Genomic DNA, 13,093 nt, shown 5'->3' with positions numbered 1-13,093 from the left:
ATTCAGTTTTGTAACGTCTAACCTTAGCAGTTGGATTAGTATAGAAAATTCCGACTTACTTCATATTGCACAAACGATTACTATTTCTGTCACAAAAATATTTATTTTATAAGGAGCGACAAGAAAAACTTTGGTGCAAAGTAATTATGGAGGTGGGTTCGTCTCATATTTCTGCACTCTGATGAAATGAGGAAACAAAGGAACACCAAGGACTCGGGCATGGTGTTTGTGGAATCTTAGTCCGGATGTTGAAGATTCGTGGTCCAGTAGCGAGATCCCATGCTTGGCCTTTGTGGACCATGTGTGGGCACCGGGGACCAAGGCATGGTAATCAGTGTCTTGACCTCAGCCTCAATGGACCTAAGTTTGGGAGCTAGAGACCTAATCCTATAAGCTGGGATTCAGGAGCGAGTGTTGGGGTTTTCGTGCCTAAACATTAAGTTTCGGCTCCAACCACCCATACATAATGAAATTGATTGCCAATTTTTTAAAGAAGAAATCATATTCCTAAATTCAAACATAGATTTTCCACTAATTACACAAATATTTTTGGTTGACTTCATTTCTGAAACAAATCAAATGTCAGAAAATGAGGAAATGTTTTCCGCGAGACAAACAGAGCCTTAGTTAGTAATAACATTTTTCTACTTGTGGTAATCTAAATTTCAGCATTTGATTTTTTTTCTTTTTTAATATTAAAAAAAATTCACTTACTGGGATTTGTGAGAGCAACCTCCTAGTTTCCTCCATAAAAAATTGTGGCCGGCGTTTGATCGTTTGACCGTCATAAAAAATAATTTTACTTGAGTTTTCCTAATGGCACAATTATGGTGTACGTACGAGCCCCCTTTTTGGAATCAGTTTCATGGGTGTATGATCGAATGCTTTCTTAGGCTAAAAATAACATTATTCAACGATATGAGATTGGAGAACCGGCTAGGAATTCGCATCTCATCTCATGTTATTTAGTGGAGTTGCGTGTTGTAGATATATTAGGTCTCTTGACATCATCTTGTATATTAAAAAAAAAAAAATGATCAGTCATACATTTAAATTAAAGAGACATATGTACCATATAACTTATAAGTGGTAAATGTAGTCACAAGTCTCAAACAAATTGGATATGACGAAGGTGCTCCTACCATGGAATGATAGAGATGCCATTCATCAAATGACAGAGTAAATCTTACATGATATTATTAGGATGCATATCTATATATGTTAAACCAATTTTAAAGAACACTTTATTCTTAGGAAGGGTGATGGAACTAAGTTTACACTCAGCAAAAGCAACCTGCACAAGCCAATATAGAATATTAGCACAAATGGTGCCAAACCTTTCATTAAATGTACAGTATGATTTTGGAACTTTTAAATAGTATAATATAATTCATGTGTGCAGTATCGTCCATAACTATTAGCATAAATTTTGATTTACGTTCCAATGATCAAGGCATAGGCACTTGGGTCCAAAGCCAAGCTTCAATGAATCCAAGTGTGGACACTAGGGTCTTAGGTCCAACCTTTGGACTTAGGCACGGGCATCATGGTCTTAAGGCCTCAACTTGATAGACCCTGACTTCAGCACAAGGGACCCGAGCTCGAGCATCAAGGACTTGGACATGGCATTTGTGGACTCCAATTCGGCTATTGAAGATTTGAAGTCGGGTAGCGAGATCCAACCCTTGGCCTTTGTGGACCCATGTGCGGGCGCCAAGGGCCAAGGCATGGGCATTGGCATCTCGAGCTCAACCTCGATGGATCTAGGTTTGAGAACCGGAGACCAGATCTTGGATGATGAGATTCGAGAATGAGCATTGGGGTTTTTCGTACCTGAGCATAAAGTTTTGGCTTTAAGCTTCCATACATAATGAAAATGATTTCCAATTTTTTAAAGAACAAATCATGTTCCTAAATTTAAGCATATATTTTAAACTAATTTGGAAAATACTTTCCATTGACTTCTTTTCCGAAATGAATCAAATGCTGGAAAATGAGGAAATGTTTTTCATTAGACGAATAGAGCCTTAGTTAGTAACAACATTCATTTACTTGCGGAATCTAAATTTTGACATTTAATTTACTTTTTTTTTCGAGAAATTTCACTTACTGGTTCTGATTGAAATTGGTGCTTCTCGCGCTTTTCAATATCCTATAATCTAAATTAAGCCATGAAAAAAAAAAAAAGAAAAAAAAACGAGGAAACGAAAGGAAGTTAAAAAAAAAAATTAAAACCCAGAAAGCAACCTCCTAGTTCCTTCATAAAAAAATGTAGCCGGCGTTCGATCGTTTGACCGTCATGAAAACTAATTTAACTTGATTTTTCCTAATGGCAAAATTATGGTGTACGTACAAACCCCCTTTTGGAATCAGTTTCATGGGTGGATGATCGAATGCTTTCTCAGGCTAAAAATAACATTATTCAACGATATGGGATTGGAGGACCGGCTATAAATTCACAACAAATTCGCATGTTGTCTCGTATTATTTATTGGCGCAGCCCGTTGTAGCTATATTAAGTCTCTTGACCTCATCGCGTATATTCGAAACAATGACCGGCCATACATTTAGATTAAAGATACAAATGTAACTCATAAGGCGCAGATGGGACACAAATTGAATATGACAAAGGTGCTCCTTCCATGGAATGATCGAGATGACAATCATCAAATAACAAAATAGATCTTACATGATATTATGGGGATGCATATCTATATATCTTTTGCCAAATGTAAAGAAAATCTTTTTCAAAATACGCTTATCTTTGAGACTGTTTGATGAACTTATCTGTCGCCCGATCACTTATGGTATTGCAAATTACTTACCAAACCCATTTCTCACATCCTGCTGCAACTGCAAAATCTCTTGGACAAGGCAAGCCAAGTTCTGACTTGAGCTCCCTCCTACCCCCATTGCCTTCTTCGCCTTCTCCGCGAGCTCCTTGACTCTCCCCCTCCTCTCCCTTCCTTCATTCCCATCGCCCATCAACTCCTCCACGCCCTGCTTCACGTCCTCCTTCGTCACCCTCACCACCGCTTCCCCTGCGCCTGACCCCGCCGGATCCTCAGCCCCAAGGCCCACCCCGGCCCCTGCCACATCCACCACTAGCCTCTCGTTGCAGAACTGGTCCCCGAACATGGGCCATACCAGCAGCGGGACCCCTGCGCTGATGCCCTCCAGCGTGGAGTTCCACCCGCCGTGGGTCAGGAACCCACCGATCGAACGGTGCGACAGGATGAGCGCCTGGGGGGCCCAGCCCCTGACCAGGAATCCTCGTCCTTCGATCCGCTTCTCGTACTTGTCCTCTGAGATCCACCGCTCGAGCTCTTGAAGCTGGCTTCCTCGGATGACCCAAACGAATGGTCGCTTTGAGTCTTCGAGCCCCAAGGCAAGCTCTTTCAGCTTGGGAGGGGTTAGGTTGCACAAGGTTCCTAGGCAAGCATAGACCACAGAGCTGGGCTCCTGCATGGAATCAATCCCATTCATTCATGAGCTTCCTATGTTCTTCACTCGATTCATCTGCTTTGACCTTATAAGTTATATTGAATTAACAATGCTAGTGATACAACAAGTAATTTAGAAAGTCATGTGACAAACTCTTAAAAATCCGCTGGTTCAAAAACTTACAGACATTAGTTGTTGGATTAGTATATAAAGTTCCGACTTACTTCATATTGCCCAAAGGACTTTCTATTAGTAACGTGAAAGTACCGGAGCAAAAGCATAGGAGGCTGAGACGTAGTTGATTCTTACGCCTTGGGTAGTCCATATTAGTTTGGTTTTCAACCAGTTTTATGTTGCTCTTCGGATGATGCTTGAGTTATATTCTGCTTTAGGATTTGCTTTGTACGTCCGACTATTACTTTGTACTCTACACCATAAAGCTGATATGGAATTTTAAATTTATCTTTCCTAGGATATAACAAGTTACAGAAATCTTATTTCTAATGTGTTTATTTATTCGTTTATATCAATACATCATTTTTCCGTCAAGAAGATAGTGCAAATAATTATTGAGTGTTTTTCCCCCTTCATACTGTCAAAACTCTAATGAACGAAGGAAACGAATGAGAAATAGCTAGAAAATAAGAGAATATTTTATTTTTCTTTGTTTTGCATTCCATCATTACCTGCTTGTCAAGCCATTCCAAGCAATTCTTCGAGTCAACTGCAGCCTCGTTACCCCTCTGAGCCAGATCGAGATGGTCCTTATTGCACAAATAAACAGGTCCAATGCACCACACCCTTTTATATCCTCTCACCTTCTTGTACTCTTCAGCATATGCCGGTTCGAGTTCCTCAAAGCTATTCACGACCACTCCATAAGAAGCCAACTCTGCCCCCGTACACTTCTCAAAGAACCCTGCCAACCCTGGATGAGCTGAAACCGTTGGGAGCTGCCCTTTGGTGTACTCGAGCCGATCTGGCAAGCCTGGGAGAACAAACTTCCCACCAGAACTTTTAGTGATATCGACTTCGTCACTGTCATTCTTGAGACTTCTAAAGCAGTGCAAGCACAGGAGGCAAAGGCAACTTGTGCAGTAAAACACAACTCTCGGGACATTAAACTTCCGGGCGATGTCGAGGGTGTAGCACACACACATGTCGGATATTATGCAGCTCGGCCTAGGGTTCAGGTCATGGAAGAGCTGCTCGACTTTTGGTTGAAGCATTTCGATGGCATTGAACATCTTGAAAATCAAGTCTGGAGAAGGTAGCGTGTCAACGAGGTGGTGGCGATAGTCTTCAGGTATTCCCGCGGCTTCATATGGCAACTCTAGCTCCACAAGGTGGATCTGGAGGCCGGAGCTCAGGGAGCGATCCAGGACGGGCTTGAAACGAGCAGCGAATCCTGGGGTCATGATCAGGGTCACTATGAGTCCTCGTTGGGCTAACAAGTGCGCGACGTCGATCATGGGGATCAAGTGGCCTTGAGCCATGAGGGGGAAGAGAAGGAAGTGTTGGCGGTGGGTTTGAGAGGCCATGGATGGAAGGATAGAGGGGGACGGGAGTGGTGTTCTAGTTCTTGTCACTTGGATCTTATCTATTATAGAACGACATTACCCATAAATAAGAAATTCGCTTAGTTTGTGGGAAGTTAAAATAATAAAATGGTTTTATTGGGATGCCACGTGTTCCACTATAGATTATATCTGAGATAAAATAAAAACAAACCACATGCTAGTGTGAATTTTAGCGCATGACATCTACATGTTATTTAATGAAATGTGTGAACAATCTTTCACCTCTTTCGCAAAACATGAACGATTTGAGAAATAATTTTATCAAAATAATTGATTATGTCACTTAATATAATTAATTAATTATAAATATTTTTATTATTGACAATAATTTATATACATGTTTTTTTCATGGACTATGAAAATATTTTTGTTCAAATTTTTTATAATTGACATAAACCATCATTTTTGGAAAAATATTTTTCAAAACTTAAGTTTCCCATGAAACAAATAGATCCTTACTAAATACAATTTGGTTAGTTAAAGTTCGTGTTTTCTTATGTACTTAAAGAAAGGGATAAGTGTATCGAAAATTATAAAACTTATCACGAAAATACAATAGTCTTAAAACTTTCAAAAAGTATATATCAAGTTTCAAAATTTATCATGAAAGTTTAATCGAGTTTTAATAAAGTCTAAAACTTATCACAAAAGTGCAATTGAGTTTTAAAATTTTGAAAAAATGCAATCTTTGGAAGGACTTCAATTGGACCACTATGATAAGTTTTAAAACTTGATTGCACTTTTTGGAAATTTTAGAACTCAATTACACTTTGTTATAAGTTTTATTACTTAAATGTACTTTTTGAAAGTTATAGGATTTCATTGCACTTTCATGACAAATTTTAGAATTTTTAATGCACTTGTCCATTAAAGAAATGTAGAGTTACGAAACACTGAGATGAGAGAGATTATGTGTGAAAATGGTTTTCATTCCGAGATTTCATGCTGGTTTCTTCAGACACTGAACCTAAATTAATTACCTGACCATCCCCACTAATTGCCGGGATTATCTGTCATCCAATAATTTCTTGACCAGCCCCACTAATCGCAGGGATTATTTGTCGGTAACCAATAATTTTTTGACCAGCTCCACTGGGAATCGAAGCAATCATTTAGAGCGCATGTGTTTTTACACGCATGCGGAATCAAATATACAGATATCGTTCACTGTTTCCATTATTAAATTAAGACTGGGCAATCTTTCTGTAGATTATGAATCTGATCTTTAGGTTGCCGGTCATAGCTTTTTGATACTTACCAACTCTTCAGACATATAATAGAACAAAAAAATCTTTTCTTTTTAACATGGAATAGCAGAACCATTTAACTCAATTAGGGAATGCAATGACAGACTGCTTCCCAACCAAAGCTGAAGATTTCGATCCTCGAAGCCTTATCTCTCTGAGGGAAATTTTTTCCATAATCTATAGAATATAGACCGTGTAGACTAAGCCTATAACATAACTTGATGTTAGCTTAGTAATTAAGCATTTGGTTTAGGCGCGAGAAATTAAGTATGCAAAATCGCGTCTTCTTTTGAGGCTATGTCTGTCGTCTTGTGTAGAACTCCTTGCCGATATGCACATGGATGGGGACAGTAAGGTACAGCCATGAGATTCCGTCAAGTAAAAAGGTTTGAATAGCATGTGCTATGCATTAAAGACGAGCTTATCACTAAATATTTCATCTTCATTTGGTTTGTTTGACTAGGATATCCAAAATTTAGGGATGTAGATTGAATCCAATTTTTTGCCTATCATCATCATCGTCATTATCATTAGTAAGTTGGGACAAATGTTTTAGACATCTATATGATCAAGTAGGTATATGATCAAGTAGGGATAATCTATAGGGCATGGATCCTCATGGATTGATCCATCTATGGAGGCACCTAGTCCAAAAATGTAATTATAAGAGGTCACGTTCTTTTTCAAAAAATATGTATTTTTTTAGTCGGCTCTTTCAGATTTATTTTATTTCATTATTATTTTGGTCAATAAATTTCTTTTCTTAATAAACTTAAACGTGACTTTGTCTTATACTCTCGTATTTCGTTGCCCTCTTCGTCCTTCCGAATTGCTTGGTCCATGTTGAGAAAAGGACGAGCAGTTCTACCACTTTCTTCTTCCCCGAGTTTTTTGTTGTCACCATAAGGAATTTGACGATGTGCCGGAGAATTTATTGTCGAGCAAGCCGGTAGGATAATTGGATGGGCCCAATGTTTCAAAAAGTATTTACTGTTGTAGATGTAATGTATGATGTAGCTAAAGGGGTCGAAAGGGCCAATCCTAATACAAGAATTATAGGTGATGGAACCTAGTTTACACTCAATAAAAGCAACCCATGTAAGCCAATATGGGATAATAGAATAAATGATTAATAAATTTTGATTTAATGTGCAATATCATCTCTGAATTTTTAATTTCTACTATGTGAACTATCAATTTGGCTTAATTTGCAATATCATTCTTAGACTTTTAATTTGTTTAATGTGGTCTTTGAACTATTAGTAATGTTCAATATATTCTCTAGACCATATAAAAATGTTTAAAAATTTAAGGACTACATTGAACAATATGATCTTAAATTTATAGATGGATCCACTATAGCCCTAAACTTTTGCATAAAATAATTATAGTTCTTCCGATCAATTGTCACACGAAATTGTTTATGTGATGGCTCAGTCATTGCCAACTATCCTATCTAGCACAGTCAACAATATAACATTGTTACGACCTACCCCTCGAGGGAGAGAGAATAGATTTAGGAGAGTTGCCTAAAAGACGGGCCTATGGGCCATGATTAGGTATGGGCTCTCCCAAGCCCATATCTCGTGCAACATTGGAGTATTCTTAAAAATTTCGCAATGAGGAGTTGCCACTAGCCTACTGGGGTTGGCTAAAAACCAAGTGAGGTATGGGAGTAAACCTCACTTCCTACACAACTAGAGAATCTAGGGTCGGGACTTAATTACATTAATTAACCAATTAGCACCCTTTCGGTACCTAATTTTGTTCATTTTAAAATAAAATATTTTTGTCAGGTAGTTTGGATTGATTTTATACTTATCCACTAACATGTGAAGTGATTATGCGGGTGCGCAATCATTAAAATAGTAATTATAACTACCAATATCTTAATTGTAGTAACATTGAGCATATGCAATTAAACATTTGCAAACGTAATTAAATATGAAAATTAAATATGCGATATAATCAATATACGAGCAAATAAATGCCTAATTACACTAAGAATGTAAGACATGGCAATTCCCAATCAAACCCTGCATTTTTTAGATTTTCAATTTTTTAAATATATATCTTTTCGGATTTTTTTTAGGCTGGGCTAGGTTCGGTCCGGTCTAACCAGACCTAGGTTCGGGTTGAGTTCGGTCTAACCCGACATGGGTCTGACTCGACTGGGGGCAGGCCGGTTAGCTCGCTCGAATGGGCCAAGCCCAACCATGGTTGGTCGGGCCTTTACTCAATTGTGGGTTGGGCCCGACCAACGAGCCCAACTCCTTTTGCAAAAGGGATCCCTGTAGGCCCATGACCCAAACTGTCTCTAGGCCGTCGGCCTATAGGGTGAGAGGGGCTGAGCAAGCCAGATCCATGATTTGGCTTAGCTCAACTTGCCCTCCTCTGGTTTGCGACTTCACAGTCGCGACCAAAGGAGGTGATGTTATGCCCAAGTGGTTCTCCGGCTCAGGCACAACGACGCCACCTCCGGATGGGGTGGAGGATGATGCTCGTCCTCTAGCCAAACAATGGCGTCCCCTCCAGCGGCCAATTGATCTCGCTAGATCTCTAAAAAAAGGGAATCAAAGATTGACTTTCAGCTCGGCATTTTAGCGAGCATGTGGTGCGCACTAATGGAGCTAGGGATTTTCGACTTGACCGAGGCCCAAACGTGGACCTTGAAGACTAATGGATCACACCAGGATGTCAAGTAAGGCAACGAGGACGGGTAGGGGGGCGGAGCTCTCGAAACGATCGAGGGAGCTCCGGCTAGCTCGGTACCACACACGCACACCAAGTGTTTGGTGAAATGCCTACCTGGGTTTTGAGGAGATGGCAGCGGTTGATGTCGGTCCGGTGGCTCACCGGCGACAGTAGGGCATCCTGAGGACACGTCGGCGGCGATAACGGTGGCCCGGAGACTCCTCTCCTTTCATTCCCTCTCCCTCTCGGTGTGTTCTCCTCTCCCTCCCCCTTATGTTCTTATTTTTCTCCTTTTTCTTCTTTGTAGGTCTGCACACAAAGACCCCTGCAACACTAGCTGGCCGGTCGGACTGCTTCTGCCTCGCGGATCGCACCGCTCGCTTGCCCCTCACAATCGTGTGCTCTCTGTTGCTACTTTGATCTCTGTTCTAATGTTGTCTTTTCTCTTTTTCTACAGGTCCGCATGCGAAGACAGGCAAGAGGAGGAAGACAGCTGGGGCGCGGGTCGGGTCGAAGGGGGAAATGGCTTGGGCAATGGGAGAAAAAAATTAGAAGAAAAGGGCCCGGGCACAACACAAGGGAAAAGGGATGAGATGCGGGCCAGGCAAGGTCCAATCCGGACCGACCCGACCTCTCTTGCCCTTTTTTTTAAATAATTAATTAATTTTTAATAATAATTTTTTTACAATAACTTTTCTTTGAAAAAATATATTTGGAAGGACATATTAGGTGTCAACGGCTGTCCCTTTTTGAATGTAGTATCGAATAAGTTGCATTCAAAGACGGAGGACACCTAAATTATTTTGGTGGGAGAGAGATCTTGGGTACATAGGCACATGCCAGGTCGACCAAAGGGACTCTGGGTTATGAAACGTGTCATGAATAAGAAGAAGAAAGGAAGACCCCAAGCTATAGAAGCACTCTGTGTCATAGGAAGAAAGAGAGACCTCGGGCTACAAAAGCACTATGTGTCATAAGAAGAAGGAAAAGACCCCAGGCTACAAAAGCACACCGTGTCATAGGAAAAAAGAGAGATCCTGGGCTACAGAAGCACGCCATGTCATAAAAATAAAAAGGGACTTCGACCTACAGAAGTACACCATGTCATAGGAAGAATGAAAGACCTCGGGCTACAAAAGCATGCCGTGTCATATGAAGAAAGAAGAGACCCTCGGTTACAGAAGCACACCGTGTCATAGGAAGAAAAAAGAGAGCTCGGGCTACAGAAGCACGTTGTGTCATTGGAAGAAGGAAAGACCCCAGGCTACAAAAGCACACCGTGTCATAGGAAGAAAGAATAGACCCCGGGTTATAGAAGCACATTGTGTCATAGGAAGAAGGAAAGACCCTTATAGAAGCACGCCGTGTTATAGAAAGAAGGAAAAACCTTGGGCTATAGAAGCACGTAGTGTCATAGAAAAGAGAGACTTTGGGTTACAGAAGCATGCCATGTCATAGAAAGAAAGAAACACCCTGGGCTATAGAAGCATGTCGTGTCATAAGAAGAATGAAATGAAGTCTCATCGTGTAACAATGGGTTTTGATCGGGTTGAATGATTTGAAAACCAATGAACTTTTGTAGATGACATGGTTTAAGGTTGACCATGACCTTTAGAGATGACATGGTTTAAGGCTGACCATAAACCTTGCAGATGATATGGGTTATGGCTAACCATGAACCTTATAGATGACATGGTTTTAAGGCTAACCATGAACATTATAGACTTTAGGGAGGCATCTGTTCACCCCTTGAAAACTGCATGGTTTTACTGGGGAATTCGGTCAAACTCAACTTGAGCAAATGTCATTAGGGATAGCATCAAGAGATGGATTGGCAATATTGCATTATTAATTGAACAAGCTAATCAATCTAAGTTTGATTGCTTTGAGAAAGATTTGATGTCAATTAGCATCATGTGGCGCAAAGTTGTGATCTTGCTCGGGGATGTATCATTAATCATCAAATTCTCTAGGAGACAAGTTCTTATCAAAACAATTTTTACTCATGAAAAATGCTTATTAAGCATGCCAAACTAGAGCTTCTTAGTCAGAAAGGGTTTCTCACATGCTCTCGATCAAATAGCCGTTTGATCCCATCCATCCGAGTGGGAAATAACTGTTTGCTGAGGATATCTCACATAACCTATGTTGAAGGCTTCCAAAAACATTCATGATGAGTACAATCTATCGATCAAAAAGGTCTTTCAAAGGACAGCAATGTAGGTTTGATCATGGGCTTACACAAAGGGATTATTGCTTTGAGGCCAATAAATGAATATTTGTCACATCCTCATTGAATTTACAAGTCGAGAACTTAGGAAGATAAGACAATATAGAATTGGTTCCACTCCTTCAAGTGGTAGCTTCTTTATGGCATTCCCATTTCCACTCAAACAATTCCAATAAGAAGAGAGTTCGGAAGAGGGTTGTAATGTTGGATGGGGAGGGGCTTGAAAGGCTTAAAATTTTTGATAGGATTTTTAAGAGCTAGTGATCATCATGGCATCGTGACCATGCTACTCAATCTTGCAAACCATTTGGCTCTTGAAATATAGCACATCTCAAAAATTTCTTGACTAGTCATTTATGCATGAGAGCTTTGCTCATTTATTTGATTTCTTTTGCACTTGCAATGATTTTTTATGCAAGCATTTGGACTTCAATAACTTTTCCTCACATAAGATGAGCCTTTTTGGCTCTTTTTCTTGACGAGCATTGGCCTTACTTTTACCAAGCACATTGTTTTTCATGCCCCCTAATTTTGTCAAACTCTTTGCTCTTAGAACTTTTAGAGCTCTCATGAATTTCTAGATGCTTTTCACGTTTTCTCGTAAATATCAATTGTATTTGGTCAATTCTTATGCCTTGCCCTAGTGAAAGGAGATGAACACCGCTCGGGTTTTAGAAAAAAACAATCAGGCCCAAATTGGTTTAAGCAACGGTATCAGTGTTTGGGTAGAGCATGAAATGTTGTTCTTCACCTTGGGATGAGTCAAGCTCTGATGAGAATTCCTCAGAAGCTACCACCAGAAGATTGATGTAAGTGAAAGTAATAGAATCTTTCTCAATCTTTCACTCTATATCTTGACTATAACCTCCTATGCTGCCTCAATGTAGGGTTGTTCTCGACAGGGGTATTGTGAGGGATCATCTTTATTCAACCGAAAGGGATAGCAAGAGATTAGTGCAGTGCTTGGGATTGATGAAGGAAACGCCTTTATCATTTCAATCTCTACATTTAATGTGAATGAATCCTTTGTTCTAAGAGAATGTCGCTTTTCACTCAACTCTCAAAAGTGTTTGAAGGATGTGTTTGAAAATGGCTTGCCTTTCTTCATCCTAAGCACTTTGTGTTTGGCATGGTAAATGTTTCACCCTTTTACCTGAATAAAGTCATTTTTATGAGGCCTTTTTCTCGAGGGTCACAGACATGAAGCACGCATAGTAACACCAGAAATAGGTCATGCGAATGATGCCATGCATTTTTTATTCTTTTGTTGATTGTTGTTTTTTTTTTTATTATTATTTCCATCGTCCCAGTTTACTTCTCATTTAAGAAGAGGAGATACTCAGCCATATGTGCGGAGACTCAATGGGTCCTTGAATTGACTTTTTCTCCCACCATTTCTTTATCAACCGGTAGGGTGCTTGAAACACAAATAGATATATGTGTATGTAACATATGCATGATATCTATGATGCTATGTATGATGCTATGCGACTCAGATTGTGCATGAAGTGGCTCCTCAGCCTTGATTTCATTCATGAAAATACTTATTGATTACATCAGCATTTACAGGTCTAGGCAATTTACTACCATCCATTTCAACCAAAATCATAACACCTCCAAGAAGAATCTTCTTAATGACATACGGCCCTTCATAGTTCGGGGTGAATATGTCATGAAGGTCTAGTATGATCGGAAACACTTTCCTTAGCACTAGGTCGTTGACTTCGAAGTGTCTAGGACACACTCTTCAATTGAAGGCTTTTGTGACTTGTCTTTAATAGCATTAACCATGAAACACAGCTTGCAATCTCTTCTCATCGATTATGTTTACTTGCTCATGCCTCCATTGCGTCCACTCAATCTCATTGAGCTTAGATTGAGAAATGACCCTTAGAGAA

General features: G+C 39.9%; 1 protein-coding gene across 1 annotated transcript; it reads right to left on the bottom strand.

Annotated features, from left to right (window-relative positions):
* Positions 1-2,616: 2,616 nt before the first annotated feature.
* LOC104438959 (UDP-glycosyltransferase 73C5) lies at positions 2,617-5,027 on the bottom strand. The gene is made up of 2 exons (XM_010052103.3): positions 4,131-5,027; positions 2,617-3,462 (listed from the first exon to the last, which is right to left on the bottom strand). Exons 1-2 carry the CDS (start codon positions 4,983-4,985, stop codon positions 2,818-2,820), a joined length of 1,500 nt encoding a protein of 499 aa, XP_010050405.2. The 5' UTR covers positions 4,986-5,027; the 3' UTR covers positions 2,617-2,817.
* Between the last annotated feature and the right edge of the window lie 8,066 nt (positions 5,028-13,093).

This window comes from Eucalyptus grandis, chromosome 1 (genome assembly GCF_016545825.1).
Source record: "Eucalyptus grandis isolate ANBG69807.140 chromosome 1, ASM1654582v1, whole genome shotgun sequence".
NCBI lineage: Eukaryota > Viridiplantae > Streptophyta > Magnoliopsida > Myrtales > Myrtaceae > Eucalyptus > Eucalyptus grandis.
Note: the sequence above shows the minus strand (reverse complement) of the source record. Positions and strands in the feature narration are given on the sequence as shown.

Coding starts and splice junctions, on each gene's coding strand:
- LOC104438959 (XM_010052103.3), bottom strand. CDS start 4,985: ATGGCCTCTCAAACCCACCGCCAACACTTCCTTCTCTTCCCCCTCATG. Junction 3,463..4,130: donor TGGAATGGCTTGACAAGCAG/GTAATGATGGAA, acceptor GATTCCATGCAG/GAGCCCAGCTCTGTGGTCTA.